This window comes from Lotus japonicus, chromosome 2, assembly GCF_012489685.1.
Source record: "Lotus japonicus ecotype B-129 chromosome 2, LjGifu_v1.2".
In the NCBI taxonomy this organism is placed as follows: domain Eukaryota; kingdom Viridiplantae; phylum Streptophyta; class Magnoliopsida; order Fabales; family Fabaceae; genus Lotus; species Lotus japonicus.
In genome coordinates this window covers 65352181-65371310 of record NC_080042.1, presented here as the reverse complement: position 1 = coordinate 65371310, position 19130 = coordinate 65352181, and the positions used below count along the sequence as shown (strand labels likewise).

General features: G+C 39.9%; 1 protein-coding gene and 2 pseudogenes across 1 annotated transcript; all 3 read left to right on the top strand.

The window, feature by feature from the left end:
* The first annotated feature begins 891 nt into the window (after positions 1-891).
* Positions 892-12080, top strand: LOC130738894 (probable metal-nicotianamine transporter YSL7; annotated as a pseudogene).
* Positions 12081-12524: 444 nt separating this feature from the next.
* Positions 12525-17744, top strand: LOC130738891 (disease resistance protein Roq1-like; annotated as a pseudogene).
* Positions 17745-18035: 291 nt separating this feature from the next.
* On the top strand, positions 18036-18542 carry LOC130736859 (uncharacterized). The gene has a single exon (XM_057588636.1). It carries the CDS (start codon positions 18036-18038, stop codon positions 18540-18542), a length of 507 nt encoding a protein of 168 aa, XP_057444619.1.
* The last annotated feature ends 588 nt before the right edge of the window (positions 18543-19130 follow it).

Genomic DNA, 19130 nt, shown 5'->3' with positions numbered 1-19130 from the left:
TTTTCTTTTTTTTTCATGTAAATATCAATATTCAGTGTAAAAGAACATTTTTTACTGTAAAGTTTGATTTTTTTATGTAAAGTTTGGATTTTTATTAATATTTCTATAAGATGTATGCTAAATGCTAACCTCTTTGATGCTCCCTTTCTCCTTCTGCTTTATCCTTTTGTTGATGCAAGTTTGCCTCTACTTCTCCTTCTACTTTCTCATCACCTTCTATTCTGCTTTATACTCTAGTTGATGCAAGCTTCCTCTACTTACTTTCTCCTCTGACCTTCCAATTAATTCGAACAGTGAGAAAGTGAATGATGGGAATGGAGTTGTTGGTAGCGTATGGAAGGGAGAAGTTCCATGGCAGTATAGTTGGTGGTGGCGTGTGAACAGTGTGTGTAAGAGAGACAGGACACTGCAGTGATGTATGGTTAGGTGAGGAGTAGAACCAGCCATTGGATTGAAATCAATGGTTCAGATTGGATCTTCTCTAGTAAAGATAGAGTAGATAGAGGCAAAAAAAAGTCTGACAAAAGAGTGGCCAAGATTAAAGAGTGAAAATGGAGAGAGAATGGAATAGACGGCCCAGATTGAAAGTTCTCTTATGAATAGTGAATTCTTGTCTCTCTTTTAAGGTGTAGTAGATGTCCCCATACAATTGTGTGCTAGCTGGTCAATTCCACTATGTCACACAAGTCGATGACTTCTAGCAAAGGTGGGTTATCACATTCACATGTGCTCTCTTCCTCTCTCCATATTTTATCTATAATATATACATGTGTATATTATCAATGCCAATTGCCACCGTTAGTGGACAGTGTTTATTTATTTAATATATATGTTCCAATTTGATCCTTAGGAATAAAGGTAAACGCCAACATTAACCCAATTGGAATTGGAATTATTACTACATATACAACAATCCTAGTAGATTCCGAACCCACATCCACATAATTGGGATCTCATCCTCTGCACTTTCCAACATATGGCCCAAAACGGGAATCAAGACAGGGTAATGGTGGAAAACACTGATGATTATGATCATCACCACCATGACCACCATGACCATGACCATGCAAGGGGTGATGAACATGAAGAGAAGCTGAAAGGGAAGAAAGAAGAAGAGCCCTCTGTGGAGAGGGTGTTCCAGCACCTGCTTGTTCCATCATGGAGGAACCAGCTGACAGTGAGAGCTTTTGTGGTCAGCTTTGCACTCAGCATACTCTTCAGTTTCATTGTCATGAAGCTCAACCTCACCACTGGGATTATTCCTTCACTCAATGTCTCTGCTGGTCTTCTGGGGTTCTTCTTTGTGAAGACTTGGACTAAGTTCTTGGAGAGGTCTGGGTGGTTGAAGCAGCCTTTTACAAGGCAGGAGAACACTGTCATCCAGACCTGTGTTGTTGCCTCCTCTGGCATAGCCTTTAGTGGTAACCTTATCTTACCTTCTCTGTTTCATTACTCTCTGTCTTTCTCAATCTTAAATGTCCCTATTGCTATGTTCTTTTCAGTGGTTACTGTTACCCTTTTTTTTGGTTCATGGGTTTAAATTTGATCTGTGAGACTGTGACTGATTATAGCATGTTTCGATCAACTTATTTTTCGTCAGAATCAATTCTGGCACCTAGAAGCTACTCAGAAGGTTCTCCACATAATTAATTTTGAGTTTAGACTCGATTGTAGAAGGATTTTTAAACATGCTAGTTATCTGCTAGCATGCTTCTTATATTTGAAATTGACATGAAGTTCTGAACAATTTGATATTTGGCACTGTTTGAGATTCTCTAGGATGCTAAATTGCAAGGGATATGATATGGGTTTGAGCAAAAACATGGTTTCTAGTGTTGAATTCGACTCTGAATATGACTCCTCCCAAAGAAAAACAAATCATTTTCTCCTGTTCAATCATTTATAGGATAAATTTCAACATTGGAATGATGAGTGTGTTTGAATTTTTATTAGCAAGACTTATAGCATATTTGGAAATCCTTGTAGAATTGATTCTACAAGCAAAATCAATTGTAAGGAGAAGCTACGGTGAGTAGCTTTTAGGTGTCAGAATTGATTATGAGAGAAAATAACCAGATCTAAACTTGCTAAGTTGCTATTAAAAGCACTTTTAATTGCAATTCATGTCTCACAACAGATTTAAGTAAAAGTGCAGTTTGATCTCATGAATGTATCAGAAATCCAAATCATAGAAACAAGATTTTGCCACATTGAGTTCAACGGAAATTTTAACACACACTTATATAACTACTGGAGTGGTTCATCTTAGTGATATGGTAAATAGTTTTACTCTGGGTTGTTAATGGCGGATAGCGTAGGGTAGCGGCAAACCCAAAAAACGCTATTTCAAGCGCTATTGCAGCGCTATAGCGCCAAATAGCTGTGAATAGTGGAGTAGCGGTGAACCCCTAGGGCGCTACACTATAGGCTATTACGTCGCTATAGCGCCCTATTAACAAGCCTGGTTTACTAGGATTGGATTCTCTTTATTTTATTCTAGTTTCCAAAGTTTAAAGTCAACTCCCACTGTTTGAAAAGTTTGGAGGAAACTTGCTGGCTGGATGATATCACTATCTAGCTATCAAAGGTTACTTGCTAGTTGCTACTTTTCACTATCAATCACTGCCTACATTTTTTTTTTTTTTGATAAGCAAAGAAATATATTGATATGAAGTACAAGGGGTACTTCAACCCAATACAAGAAGGAAAGAAAAAGAAGCAATACAGGAAAAGGTGGATAAAAATTACAACTCAAGTGACCACTTTGACTACCCCTTGGAAGCATGACTAAATTAAGAAATGCCTCATTAAAACCTTACTAGGAAAACCCCTTGGGAAAAACCTAGTAGGGAAAAAGAGTAGATACTTAATAAACCTAGAGGAGCCACCCAGAGGTATATACAAACAGCATATAAGTCCTTGACCCAAAAATTCCTCCATCAAATATGCTCTCCACGAATAGTGCTGTAACACAAACCTATCCCTTATGCAACAAACAACCTGTAACAGCCAGAGAATCATATGCACATAGCACCCACGGATCCTAGGCCAGCACATTTACCATTTGTGTTTATCATAGCAACTTTAAGCACTCCCCTGGATTTGATCTCCAATCATACCATGTGTAAATGAAACCTTCAACCTTGGCCTTTATCCATTGCCACGACTTCACTTGAATTAGGTCCAATATATTCCCAATTTCCAGTATTGCACCTTGGAAAATAATCCTGTTGCGCATAGTCCATATAGTCCAAGTAGCTGCCAACCAAATAGCCAATTCACCAACTTGTTGTGACTTAGGTCTTCCACTCATTGGAAATTGGAGAAAATGCTCTCTTGGTGTAGAAGGCAGCACTGTATCAAGACCTCTCCAGGCATAGCAACAGTACCAAATGCTTAAAGAGATTGGACATGAAAAGAATAAATGCCTACTTGTTTCCTCTGTTTGATGGCACAGTGGACATAGCAGATCATCTTCAGTTCCCAGCACTTGTCTTCTAAATAGATTGTCCTTCGTTGGCACACGATTCTGGACCAGTCTCCAAGCGAAAGCACGAACATGAGAAGGTGCAGGTACAGACCAGATCGACGCCAAGACTGAGTCACGGTCACCCAATTCTTTTTCCTGCAAAAATAGATAAGAGGAATTAACTGAATATACACCAGCCCCTTCAAGGCTCCATGTCCACTTGTCAGGCTTAGCCTCCACTAAGCAGACATACCTCAATTCCTCCAATAATTCCATCAGCCACATTCGCTCCCTCCCCTGTAAATTCCTTCTCCATTTAAATTCCCAATTCCATTCCCCGTTACTCCATGTACCCATGTTCTTCACACTACACCATTTCTGTTTTGATAAATTAAACAATCTATGGAACCGAGATTCCAATGGTTGATTCCCCATCCACTTCTCAATCCAAAACAGTGTGTCATTGCCTTCCCTTACTGTCTTTTGGATCGCAGCTCCAAACCAATCCCAACCATCCATCGAGCAAGCTGATTTAATGTCCCTCCACCATGGAGATCCCCCTTGCATCTCACACCTTGCTTTTATTACTTTGCACCATAAACAATTCGGCTCATTCAGAAATTTCCATTGCCATTTGCCGAGCAATGCCATATTAAACAGCCGCCAATCCCTTAACCCCAACCCTCCATATTCCTTTGGCAAACACACCTTCTCCCACTTCACCCAAGCAATTTTATTCTCATTATCCGTACCACCCCACAGAAAACTACGCATAATACTTGTGCATATTTTAAGCACCCCTGCAGGAATCTTAAAGAAGGAGAGGAAGAAAAGAGGTATTGCAGACAACACACTTTGGATGAGACATATTCGCCCACCAAATGATATATGCTTCTGCTTCCATGCTGACAATTTACCTCTTAATTTATTGATAATCGGCTCCCACATCATAAGTGAATTCAGTCTTCCACCAACAGGCATGCCCAAATATGTAAAAGGGACCTCCATCAACTTACAGTGTAATACAGCAGCATATCTTCTCAAACTTCCTCTATCCACCGCTATACCTGTGAGCTTGCTTTTGTGGAAATTTACTTTGAGGCCCGAGACCATCTCAAAGCATCTTAATACACATTTTAATACTTCGACATTTTGTCCGGTCGCCCTACCAATAAAGATAGTGTCGTCAGCAAACTGTAACATAGAAACTTCCAAGTCACTGTCCCTTCCGAATTTGAATCCTTCAAACCTGGCTAACGATAGTGCATTACGAAACAAACCACTTAATCCTTCTGCCACAATTAAGAATAAGAAAGGGGCAAGAGGATCTCCCTGTCTCAAGCCCTTACCCATCCTAAACTCCTCACATGGGCTTCCATTCACCAAGACAGATACAGTAGCAGATTGGAGGCAATTTTGGATCCAATGAATCCATTTATCACTGAATTGCATTCTCTTCATCATGTAGGACAAAAACTCCCAACTTACCGAGTCGTACGCCTTTTCATAATCAACTTTGAAGATCAAAGTTGGGTTCTTTGCCTTCTTCGCTGCATTTATGGTTTCATTCACTACTACCACACTTTCCAGCATACTGCGACCGCCCAAGAAAGCATATTGGTTTTCATGGATCACTTGGGGTAGAACCATTTTCAGTCGATTCGCAAGAATCTTGGAAACAACTTTATACATACATCCAATGAGTGAAATTGGTCTAAAATCATTTAGACTTAAGGGAGAGCTCACCTTTGGAATTAAAGCAATAAATGAAGCATTACTGCCTTTGGGCCACACTCCCTTATTCCAGAAATCCTCAAGCACCCGATGGAAATCCTCCTTAATCAAGTCCCAAAACTTCTGAATAAATTTGAAATTGAATCCATCAGGCCCCGGGCTTTTGTCCCCGCCACATTCCCACACTGCCTCCTTTACTTCTTCCATCCCAAACTGCCCTATTAGCAATTCATTATCAGCATCTGAAATTGAATTGAATGTAACCCCATCCAATCGCATCCAAGTTCCATTTAAATCCATGAAGCGTTGCTCAAAATATCTTTTCACCTCTGATTTAATTAATTGTGGATCCTCCACCCATCTATCGTCGATCATCAACCCCAAGATTGAGTTTGTGTGCCTCCTCCAATTAATAAGAGAATGAAAATACTTTGTATTTTGATCCCCCTCTTTGAGCCATCGTGATCTGGATTTCTGATAAAGAAGTGACTCATGAAGCCGTAAGACACTCCAAAACTCATCAAGCAGCCGCTTTCTCTCATTATTTTCCTCCTCCGACAACCCCTCTTCCTCTTCTTTACGGTCTAACTCATTCAGTTTCTGTACAGCCACATCCCTTCTGCTCCTAAGATCACCAAAAACTTCTTTATTCCACCCTTTCAGTTTCACTTTCATATGTTTCAGTTTTTCCTTGAGCACATACGCTCCCCACCCTGAAAACTGATTCTCACCCCAAGCCTGCTTCACAAAACTCACAAACCTTGTGTCCTTGAACCAACAATTCATCACACGAAAAGGTTTAGGCCCCCAATCAGTAGTTTTGCTCCTCAATAACAATGGGCAGTGGTCTGATATGTCTCTATTGAGGCCCAGTACAGAGCAATTAGGCTAGAATGCAATCCAATCAGGGGAAACAAGAAACCTGTCAATACGGCTTTGTGCACGACCATTAGGCCTACACCATGTGAACTTCCTTCCTGCAAGTGGTAGGTCCAACAACTCCATGCTTTCAATAAATTTATTGAACTCAAACATTTCCCTTCTCTGTGAACTTGCCCCCGTTGCCACCCCTCTTCTTTCATCTTCCTCTCTTACTGAATTGAAATCTCCCCCAACACACCAAACTGTGGAGCTGCTCCTTCTTTTCCAGTCTAGCAATTCTTCCCACAACCTTCTTTTTTCCTCAATATGGCAAGAGAAATAAACATTAACAATCACCGAACTTACTGTCATATCACCCCATACACCAACTAGGCCCAAAAAACCATTGCCAATCACAAATTCCTGGAACTTAAATATACCTTGTTTCCATATGCAAAGGATGCCGCCACCTCTATTGATAGACGGGACCATTTTCCATTCAAATTCAGTATCCCCCCAGATTTGAGAACATAAGCTTGCATCCACTGTTTCCAATTTAGTCTCTTGAATACATATCAATTCCACCTGTTGTTGTAGTACCATTTCCCTGATTACTCTCCTTTTCAATCTGCTGCCCAAACCTCTAACATTGTAGGACATTAACTTCATGATGACACAACTTCTGCCCCATTTGGTTCACCATTCGTCTGAACCTGTGCCTCCCCTGCATCCCTTTGCTCCATTGCAATTAATCTGCCAATAATTTCATCTTCACTCCCTACGACAGTAACCCCAAACTCTTTTCCTAGCGCCCATATTTTCCTTGCTTCTGATTCAACATTCCTCAGCCAAAAGGATTTATTGCAATTCTTAATCCCTGACTCTGCCACAGAGCTGCAATTTGAGTGCATAGCAGTTCTAAATTGTCTCCTTTCTGCTGCATTCATCTTTGCTAACGAGATGGATCCCGGTGTTCCAATCCCTTGAAGTCTAGGTGTGCCTCCATCACGACTCAACAGCATCACGGGCCTTCTATTTACCACCGCTTCACCTTGGGAATTTCTGGCAGTATCTGCGGTTGAGTCTCTTGCTGTATCATCTAGGTTGGACGGTCTTTCTTTCCTCACGCCACTGTCAAAAAAATTATCAGAGTTGGATTTTTCCCCCAATAATTGATTTTCCTCAGCCATAGTTTTCTCTGGATAATTAATCTGCTCGTTAATTTGTCCAGTAGCACACAAGTCCTGGTGTGGGTCCCCGATTGATAATGGAATCTTTCTTTGTGGGTCAATTATTTGGTTTGCCAACCCATTCATATCCTGATCTGTTGTAGACTCAATATTCCCCACATTCACCTCACCCATGATATTCTCCTCAATTACTTTTCCACTACCAATAGGGCCCACAATTTGATTTTCATCACCATTCTTGATATTTCCATGATTATTACTATCCCCACGCATGATATTCTCCTCAAGTGCTTTTCCACTACCAATAGGGCCCACAATTTGATTTTCATCACCATTCTTGATATTTCCATGATTATTGCTATCCCCACGCATGATATTCTCCTCAAGTGCTTTTCCACTACCAATAGGGCCCACAATTTGAATTTCCTCACCATTCTTGGTATTCCCAGGATTATTGCTATCTCCAAGGGAGCAATTAAATGCATCTTGGTATTCCCGTTGACCATCGTTCTCCCCTAGATCTGAACGGCCAGCCTCACCATCTCCTTCCGACTGTTCTGAAAAATTCACGCCGGCATTCAAGGACCATCCCGAGTTTTGCATCGTCCTCGTCTTCTACCTCCTCAACACAGCAGCACGTATGCCCACCACACATCTCCTCCATGATTCTGATAGTGTACGTAACTCCATTCACCAAAATCTTTCGTGGCAGAGATATCAATTCCAAGGCTGTCGTTCTCACCTGAACCCTGGCATACTCCAACTTCTCAAACTGGCATGTTTTCTCATCCACTTTCACAACGTTGCCCACTGGAAGTAAAATGTGACTGAGACATTCCATCGTCCACATATTCAGCGGGATCCCCGAGCATCGAACCCAAGTTATTCTGCTCACTGGGGCTACCATGGCACTCCAAGGTTTGATGTCTTCCACATATTCCTTCAACCATTCCTCCGATCCCTGCAATATTTCCTCAAGCGCTTCACCTTCTGGTCCAGTAATTAGCACCTGGTCATCTCCCATATGCCTAATTTGTATTGTGTTATGCCCCTCCAGTAAGAATGCCTCCTGCAGCACAGAAACCATCTCTAAATTTTTTATTGTTCCCACCTTGCTCCTCAATAGCCACTCCTCCCCCTTAGGTAATTCTGGGCCACACCACAATTCCAATCCTGCCATCACCTTATTTCCTTCTGTGTTTGCAGTCTCTGATTTTCCACCATTTCTCTCATTGTGTTTTGCAGTCCCTTTGATCACAGCCTGGGCATATGATTGATGACAAGTTCTGTCACTTTTGATAAATAGCAACAGGAGAAGAGCTGAAAAGTCACCCATTTCATCCTGTCTTGAAAGATGCAGCTTTTGTTTTCAAACTTCAACTCATACCGGCAAATTTGGAAAATTTTGGGCTGTATTAATTATTAGAAAAAATGTCCCAAGGCAGGAAGCATAGAAGCCAAATCAAACTAATTTTTCAGTATTAATAGTGAAAATGACTGTTTATAAGTCAATGTATTATTATTTGAACTTCAGCAACAGTTGGAAATTAATTTAATATCGCTTTCTCTTTTACTTTTCGCATGACATTGAATAAGAAGTTGATGTCTTTTATCAACTTCATCAGGTAAAGTTTTTATTGTTTTTTTTTTTGTTTTTTTGGTGCTGAGCTAAAGTTTCAATTTACTTTTTCTTATCTCATAATTACTTTTTTACAAGATCATCTGTTTTGTATCATTTGAATGTATTGTATCTCACCTTGAAATGAAACTGTTTAATCTTGCTGAAATTTATGTCATAGTAATTTAAGAAAATTGGAATTTTAGAAAGGAAACTCTAGAATGAGATTTTGATGTTATAAATGTGAAAGGAAACCTAAGCTGGTTATGACCAAGAAACAGTTTTTTATTGATGTCATGATGATTGACTCACTTAAATGAAAATTTTCTTGTCATGACAGGAGGATTTGGGAGTTACCTCTTTGCAATGAGTGAGCATGTAGCCAAGCAATCCTCAGACACCAGTGATTTTAAGGACCCAAAATTAGGGTGGATCATTGCTTTTCTCTTTGTTGTTAGCTTTCTTGGCCTCTTCTCAGTTGTACCTCTAAGAAAGGTAATGACACATTCTTGAAATATTGATACTGCAGTATCCATAAATGAATATGTTATTAATTTAGAAAACTTGATGATGCTTAAATCAACTTTTCTTTTTACAGACTCAGTTTTGGCACTTAGAAGCTACTCACAAAAGCTCCTCTCCATAATTGATTTTGGCTTCAGATTCAATCGAATCATAGAATCATTTTTTTCGCATTTTTCAGTCTTGGAAAATCATTGCAGAAACTTATTTTTAAGTAATAAAATGATATATCTTTACTGCTTTACCTCTAGAAATTATTTATCAGTATCCCTTGCCATGCAACAGTCTTTGATTAATTTTTTGCTTCTGCTATTGGATGTAGATTATGGTCATAAAATTCAAATTGACATATCCAAGTGGTACTGCAACTGCTCATCTCATCAACAGCTTCCACACTCCTTAAGGAGCCAAACTAGCAAAGTGAGCACTATATAGCAGACTCCATGCAAAGTGAGTGCATGAGGAGTTAGACATCCATCACGCTAATTTACTGTTTCTTTTCTACTCTTCCAGGAAGCAGGTGAGAGTGTTGGGAAAATTCTTTGGATTGAGCTTCTTCTGGGGTTTCTTTCAATGGTTCTACACTGCTTCTGATTCTTGTGGATTTCAAGCCTTTCCCTCACTGGGGCTCAAAGCATTTGAAAACAGGTATGTTACCTGTCTTCTCTTATCACATCACATCCTTCATTTTAAATCAAATTTATGTGTCCTAAGATATAACATAATAAAAAACATTAACAAAATTTATCCCACTAAGTGAAGTCGGCTATATGAATCACATGATCCATGTTGAAAATACATCCAGTTTAACATTGGCTGCCACAAGCCTAACACACCATTCCACCTTTATCTGGGCTTAGGACTGACTTTGACACAGCATATGCGGATTTTATCCTAATATAAAAACGTGCATTAATCTGATTGCAAGATACTTGAGATTAGTCCAGTTCTAATTTGTATGTTTTAATCTAATCTTGACTTATTTGCAGGTTTTATTTTGATTTTGCTGCAATCTATGTTGGAGTGGGAATGATTTGCCCATATATCATAAATATATCAGTGCTCCTTGGAGGAATTCTTTCTTGGGGAGTAATGTGGCCTCTCATAGAAAATCAAGAGGGTCACTGGTACGATAAGGGCCTCGGTGACGGTAGCCTTCATGGAATCCAAGGATATAGGGTAAGTTTCCTGATGCAAAGCACCTATAGAGTCACATTATTTTGCATAGTTTCTAAGGTATATCAATTAATTGGATTCACCTTACATCTTGAGTTCAGGTATTTATAGCCATAGCCATGATCCTGGGTGACGGTTTATACAACTTCGTAAAGGTGCTAACTCATACCTTAATGGGTTTGTATTATCAAATCATGGAGAAACAAAGGGAGAATGTTCTTCCGGTCGCTGATCACGATTCTCCCTCGAGTCAGCTAACTTACGATGACCAGCGCCGCCAGCAATTCTTTCTTAAAGATCAGATTCTCCCATGGTTTGCAGTTTGAGGCTATGTTGCTATTGCTGCTATCTCAACCGCCACTCTGCCACACCTCTTTCCCCAGCTAAAATGGTATTACATTCTAGTTATCTACCTAGTTGCTCCCACCTTAGCATTCTGCAATGCTTATGGTTGCGGGCTAACAGACTGGTCCCTAGCAGCCACCTATGGAAAGCTCGCCATCTTCACAATCGGAGCGTGGGCCGGTGCATCACACGGTGGAGTTCTTGCTAGCCTTGCAGCCTGTGGCGTGATGATGAACATCGTTTCCACCGCCTCTGACCTGATGCAGGACTTCAAGACCGGCTACCTTACGCTGTCTTCACCGCGCTCCATGTTTGTGAGCCAAATACTTGGAACAGCTATGGGATGTGTGATTTCTCCTTGTGTCTTTTGGATTTTCTACAAGGCCTTTCCTGACCTTGGGACACATAAAAGTGAGTACCCTGCCCCATATGCGATTGTGTACCGCAACATGGCCATACTTGGGGTACAAGGCTTCAGTTCGCTACCGAAAAATTGCCTCATGCTATGTTATATATTCTTTGGTGCCGCCATTGTGATAAACTTGATTAAAGATTTAATGGGCAAGAGAGGGAGGTTCATACCACTTCCAATGGCTATGGCAATTCCTTTCTACATAGGGCCTTACTTTGCCATTGACATGTGTGTTGGAAGTTTTATATTATATGTCTGGGAAAAGGTTGACAAGGCTAAGGCAGATGCATTTGGACCAGCTGTAGCTTCTGGTTTGATATGTGGGGATGGAATATGGACACTTCCTGCTTCAGTACTTGCTCTTGTTGGAGTTAAGCCACCAATTTGCATGAGGTTCTTCTCAAGGGCCACAAATCAAAGGGTTGATACATTCTTAGGGAATTAAGGTCAAGTTTGGATTGGGTTTGGATTAGGTTTGTATCTTTTTAGAAAAATGCTAGCAACACTATTTTAGGCACACTCTTCTGTACACTCTATTTGATTAGTTTACTTTTCCAAATGTCAATACATTTTCTAAAAGTTTGGCCAAATATATTGTCTTCTTACAAAATCAATCACACAAAATATGTTGGAGAGAGTGTTTACACGAGCGTGTTGCTAGCGTTCCTTGTCTTTTTAATATTTGAGAGCTGTTACTGCCTTGTAAATGTGTCAAACTTCACTTAAGTTTGCTCTTTTCAACTTCTTTAGCCACATAGTTGAACAAAACCCAATGAAGAGAAGGTATTAATGTATGTAATATATTAGATGTATGACAAAGAAAGTATATATCTGCATGATTGGATTTCATTGTGTCATTTCGGGCTTCTGAAACATCTTTTTTCTCACCATGCTTTCTCTGATCATGTCATATTTTTCATTGTATTGCATGTACATTGGTGGCATCTCAATAAACTATCATCTGACTGGAGAGTCATACTGATGGCACAATTTGTCATTGAATCTGAGAGATTCTGAAGTGAGACTTTTTTCTTCTTAACGAGTTCTTTTTTCTTTCAAAACTTGGACTTTTAGAGTTATAATTAAGTTTAAATTTTGGAAGAAAAAACTTCAAAATCCAGAGTTTGAAAAATAAATAATTATGCAAACATGAATTTATCTTATGGAAGCCTTTGACTTTTTTTTTTTGATAAAAAATGTACTCTAAAAAAAAATTTGAAAAGTGCAACTAACATGCCAGACTTGATATTATGTGATGTATATGTTGGGGAGGGTCACGGCGATGACCCATGGACCAAGTCCGAGGGGAGACACCAAGGAGATCTAGGACACCACATCTTAACCCAAAACCAAAAGGCATTAGGTTTATGGGTCCATCTCCTTATAAACTCTTCTTCTTACCTTGACTTATCCGATGTGGGACTTAACTCTAACACTTGATTCCAACAATCTCCCCCTCAAGTGTGAGTCCCTCAACCACATCACCCATGGTCCTCCCGTCTGCGGAAGCTATCCACCTTGCACCGCCGTTCGCTGCTCAACGGAACCCGCCGCCTAGCCACACTGCTAGGAAGACTTTCGACACAAGGAGCCGTCATGGTCACACGAACCATCGGCTCTGATACCACTTGTTGGGGAGGGTCACGGCGAGGACCCATGGGCCAAGTCCGAGGGGAGACACTAAGGAGATCTGGGACACCACATCTTAACCCAAAACCTTAAGGCATTAGGTTTATGGGTCCATCTCCTTATAAACTCTTCCTCTTACCTTGACTTATCCGATGTGGGACTTAACTCTAAAACTTGATTCCAACAGTATATTATGAGAATGATCCTTTAATATGAGAATAAATCGCGACCGTTTGATCTAATCAAGAATAGTTAAGATCAAAATATTATGTCATGTGATGTTTGATCTAGTGTTCACTTGACAGTAGATATAAGGGAATTCAAGCGGTAGAGAGATTTTCAATTCGTGTGAACGGAAAACACTTCTTAATCAATCTCATACCGCTTAGTGCCCTGATTGTGGAACGAATGATTAGTCTCACGACTATCAGCTATGGAGATACCTTAGTTAAGAATATATATAAGGGAATCATAATTCCAAGCCCAACAATTAAAAAATTGTATGTATTTACATAGTACATTTTGTTATGAATATTTGGATGTCCGTCATCGACCAAGCTCATTTATATACTTGTTCTAGACCATTCTCCTAATATTATAAATACAAGGGAGATTGCACCTATCAGTGTATCTCCATCAGACTATTTCTCTATCTCTCATAAGTCATACCTCTCTCCTCCTCTCTTTATTTATTTGTTAGTCTCTCCACAATTCCAAATTCCTAAGTGAAGAACAAGAAAAGACTAAGTCGCGTGAGACAATTTTACAACTCAAACTTTTAATTCTGTAATTCCAAGCATCACCCTCCTAGATATTTTTTTACACTTCTTATTTAGCTTCTATATATTAGATCTCTTTGTCCTTTTTGTCTTATAAATCTCATGTCGATTTGCTTGCTTTGTTCAATTGTTCACATGACTTACAATACTTTATTACTATTTGATGAAATCGATATTAAAGTAAAATAATGGACGTCGTTATTGGGTTAATAATACAAAGCGTGTGAAGAGAACAAATTTCCTGTGAATTTCTGCAACATGTTGCTACCATACTTTGTTTGATTTTCGAGACTCACTCACACAAACCATTCATATTCCACACTTATCATTCCAAGCCTTCTTTTATCATGGCTTTGCTACCATCATCCTCCTCCTCCTCTTCCATCACCTATGCATTCACATTTGATGTGTTCATCAGCTTCAGGGGTTTTGATACCCGCTATGGTTTTACCGGCAATCTTTACAAAGCTCTAACTGATAAGGGAATTCACACCTTCATTGATGATGAGGAGCTTTACAAAGGGGACGAAATCACACCATCACTTGAGAAGGCCATTGAAAAGTCCAGGATTTTCATCATTGTCCTCTCTAAGGACTATGCATCTTCCTCGTTTTGCTTAGATGAGCTTTCCAAGATTCTTGACTGCTCTCAAGAAGAGAGACATCTCGTTTGGCTAGTATTTTATGATGTGGATCCTTCTGATGTACGGAAGCTGAAAGGAACATTCGGAGAAGCAATGATCCTGCATACGGAGATGTTCATAGATAACAAGGACAAGTTGCAAAAATGGAGGACAGCTCTACAACAAGTGGCTGATTTGTCAGGCTGGCATTTCAAACATGGGTGTGTTTCATATACTGATTTCCTTGCGTTTTAGATATTGTCTAATTATTACAAAAATTTAGTTATAGTGAATAAATAATAAAAACATGAACATGATGCACTATTATGACTTTACACAAACTTCACTTCTCTTATTGGACAAAGATGGATATGAACACGAGTTTATCGGAAAGATTGTTAATGAAGTTTCGAGAAAGATTAATCGTGTTGCTTTACCTATTGCTGATTACCCGATTGGACTAGAGTCACAAGTGCGACAAGTAGTTTCACTTTTGGATGTTGGGTCTATTGATAGAGTTCACATGGTAGGGATCCATGGAATAGGTGGAATTGGTAAAACAACACTTGCTCTAGCAGTTTACAATTCCATTGCTGACCATTTTGAAGGTTTATGTTTTTTGGAGAATGTTAGAGAAAATTCAAACAAACATGGGTTACTACATCTCCAAAAGACTCTTCTTTTGGCTGTCCTTGGAGAGAAGGAAATTGAGATAACAAGTGTCAAGCATGGAAGTTCAATAATACAACATCGGCTCCAACAAAAAATGGTTCTTCTGATTCTAGATGATGTTGACAAGTAGGAGCAATTAAATCATGTTATTGGAAGACCTAATTGGCTTGGTCCTGGTAGTAGAGTCATCATCACGACTCGAAACCAACAATTGCTAGCATGCCATGGGGTTGAAAGAACATACAAAGTGAAAGAGTTGAAGAAGGAACATGCTACCGAATTGTTCAAGTGGAAAGCTTTTAAAAACCAGGAAGTTAATTCAAGTTATGAGGACTTACTGAACCAAGCATTGAGTTACGCTTCCGGCCTTCCATTAGCTTTGGAAGTAATAAGTTCTAACTTGTTTGGTAAAACAAGGGAAGAATGGGAATCGACATTAGAACAATATAGAAGGATTCCACCTAGAGACATCCAAAAGATACTTGAAGTGAGCTTTGATTCTTTGGAGGAAGAAGAGAAGAATGTTTTCCTAGACATTGCTTGTTGCTTCAAAGGATATAAGTTGGAAGAGTTCAAGGACATACTTTCTGCTCATTATGGTTTCTCCATAGCAAATCACATTAGAGTGTTGGTTCAAAAGTCTCTCATAAAGAATACTGGTTTGACTGAAAAAGTGACACTACATGACTTAATTGAGGATATGGGTAAAGAAATTGTGCGACAAGAATCACCAAAAGAGCCTGGAAACCGCAGTAGGCTATGGTCTCTTGAAGATATATTTGAAGTTTTGGAAGAAAATACGGTAAGTCTAGTATGGATGATTTGGTTGTTTATCTTTAATATTGATTTAGCCTTTTTGATTATTCAAAGCTACTAATGTTTATATTACCATTTTCCCGCTTTATAATATTTGCAGGTCTCTAAGAACTTGTGTTAATGTCCTAACGTATATGTATTCATTTTGATTGATTTGTCTTTTTTTAAGGGAACAAGCAAAATTGAAATGATACATCTAGATTTCCCGTCATCTGAAGATGTGGATTGGGATGGAGAGGTTTTCAAGAAGATGAAAAAACTCAAAACACTTATTATTAGAAAAAATCATTTTTCTAAAGGTCCAGAGCATCTTCCAAATAGTTTAAGAGTATTAGAGTGGTGGAAATATCCTTCACAACGTTTACCAAGTGACTTTTATCCAAAGAAACTCTCCATATGCAAATTACTTGAGAGTAGCTTGGTGTCCTTTGAGTTGCTAAGATCATCAAAGGCAAGTATGATAATGATTTCATATCCTTGATCTTCTTGTGTATGATACATCACTAATATTCATTTGATTCTTATTTTTCTTTCTTTCTTTTCTTTTTATCAGAAGTTCGTGACTATGAAAGTTTTAAATCTCAATCGGTGTGCATCATTAACACATATACCTAACCTATCTGGTCTCCCAAATTTAGAAGAGTTTTCATTTGTACATTGTTCAAAATTAATCACTATTGACTGTTCCGTTGGGTTGTTGGACAAGCTTAAAATCTTGGATGCTGATTATTGCTCCCAGCTTAGGAGTTTTCCTCCCCTAAAGCTGCCCTCTCTTAAAGAACTCAAGCTTAGATGTTGTTCAAGTCTTGAGAGTTTTCCAGAAATATTGGACCAGATGAAAAATATATACGAACTTGATTTGGGCTGCACTAACATAAGCAAATTTCCACATTCAGTTGAAAATCTTACTCGACTTGATTCAATGACAGTTTATCACTTGCTGCCATCAAGGAGCTTAGTCACGATGCCACAACTAGTATGGCTCAAAATCAGGCAGCAGTGGATATTGGAAGAGGAGGACGAGAGTTGGAGTGAAGAAGTGATGGATGGGGGAGCTATGGCATTAGTTCCCACGTTGTTTCCTAACTTGAATGAAAGAGAGAGTTCCATGCTTTTGCCTTCAAAATTAAAATATCTTACTCTCGAAAAGTGCGACCTGTCAGATGAATATTTAGTATCTGTTCCCTCGTTGTTTCCTAACTTGAAAGAGTTGTGCCTAAAGCATTGTTCACTCACAACTGTACCTGAATGCATCAAAGAATGTCGCTTTTTTTAGAGGCTTACCTTGGCTTATTGCGAGCAACTAAGTGAGATTTTTGAAGGGATTTTGCCAAGATTAACCGAGTTATATGTAAGAGGATGTCGATCCTTGAGTTCTAGTTGTAGAAGCATGTTGATGAGGCAGGTTAGTTTTTGATTTGATTTGTTATGTGATAGAATAGGATATTATTTATTCTCTTTGTAATTACGCCTGTAATTAGGGTTTAATATTTATTGTTAGTCAACTAGGTAAGTTGTATATATAGGGTATTTCATTATCAATAATACTCACGGAATTGATTTCCTTCATGGTATCATTGAGCAGGTTCAGATCCACTTTTCTGACCTAATTTTTTTTCTAATTTCCTGCTTCTTTCTTTCACCCTTAACTGCTTCCGCCCCTTCACTCCTACCCGCCGCCGCACCACTTCTTCCATTGTGCTGCCGCCGCCGCCCCTTTCTCCAGCCGCCGCGCCCTCCCTCGCGCCGCCGCTCTGCACCACCGCGTGCCTCCTCCCTGCCTCTGCCCGCAGCGCCGTCGTCCCTTGGAGAGCATCTTCACTCTCGCGTTTCTGTCCCTCTTCCAGCGCCTCCGTCGCGCCGCCACTCTCTAAGGCCACACCGCTCCTGGATCGCCGCCGCCGACAGCCGTCCTTGCCGCCGCGACCCCTGCCCAAGCCTGCCGCTTCGCCCCTTGCCCGTTGTCTTCTCCTACCCGACAGCTTCAGATCCGGGTCCATCAAACCCGTCTGACCCGTTTTCCAAGCCCCACTTCAGCGAACCGGACCGGCCCAAACCGGTTCGCCCAGACCGGTTCTCCCCAGACCGGTTGCCACCCAAACCTTCAAAAAAAAAAAAAAAAAAAAAAAAAAAAACAAAACCCCATATTTTTATTATTATTCCCATCTTCTTTATTTGCAGCAGGCTCAATGGCTGATACTGATTCTACCACGGGTTCTCCAATTGGCGACACCACTATGGTTCCCCCGCCGACGGCGCCGCCGACGTCCTCCCCTGCCAAGTCGGATTTCCATCCGGCCCTTGCTGTCACCAATATCAAAAACAACATTCCTTTTAAACTCGAGATAGACAAGGATCATTATGCTATGTGGGCTGAATTGTTTGAGACTCATGCTCACGCCACTCAGGTGCTCCACCACATCATTCCTCAAGCTGACATGGAGCCTCATGCGCGCACCGATGCTTCCTATGCTCGGTGGGCCACTCTTGACTCTACCGTCAAACAGTGGATTTATTCCACCATCTCCTTCGACCTTCTCTCCACTGTTATGGAGAAAGGTTCTACTGCTATGGCTACTTGGAACCGTATAGCTTCTATGTTTGAGGACAATCAGAACTCTCGTGCAGTCGCTCTCGACCAGGATTTCATCTCCACTCGCATGGAGGATTTCATCATTATTAATGTTCTACGCTAAATCAGGAACTGCATGAGGCTGTAGACATTCGTCTTCATTTGCAAAACTTAGAAGGAGAAACGATTCTAGAGTGGTTTGAGTACCAGAACAAGGGTCGATCTCAGTCAGTTTCTTTCTGGTTTCGTAACAACTTCCCTTGCATCTTACTATGTATGCCTTCGCCAAATGTGCCTGGTCATAATTATTTATTTGTAGATTCCTTCATCAATTGCTATTCGTGTGACCGTTTCCGAGGGCATTTCCTCCGGTACAAGCAAATAAATTATGGGTTAAATACAGGAGTGACATGTACCAATAGAAAAAATACACTTGGATTTATTGATTAATAATATTGCGGACTTGTTAAAACTCTGAATAAACCCTGTAAGTTTATTGTAATTATAAACTAATCCCAAAACTTTTTTTTCCGAATTCAGTCATTTTGTTAGATTAATTTTTTCAGATAATTTTTTCATCTACTTGACTACTTTCACATCTGTTCTTCGTTTGGCAACTGGTTTAGGGTTAAAAAAACAAATCTTGGCACAGGACTGACGGAGTCGAAGTAAGCACAAACCCAAAATCTTTTACATTTTTTCATTCACTTCC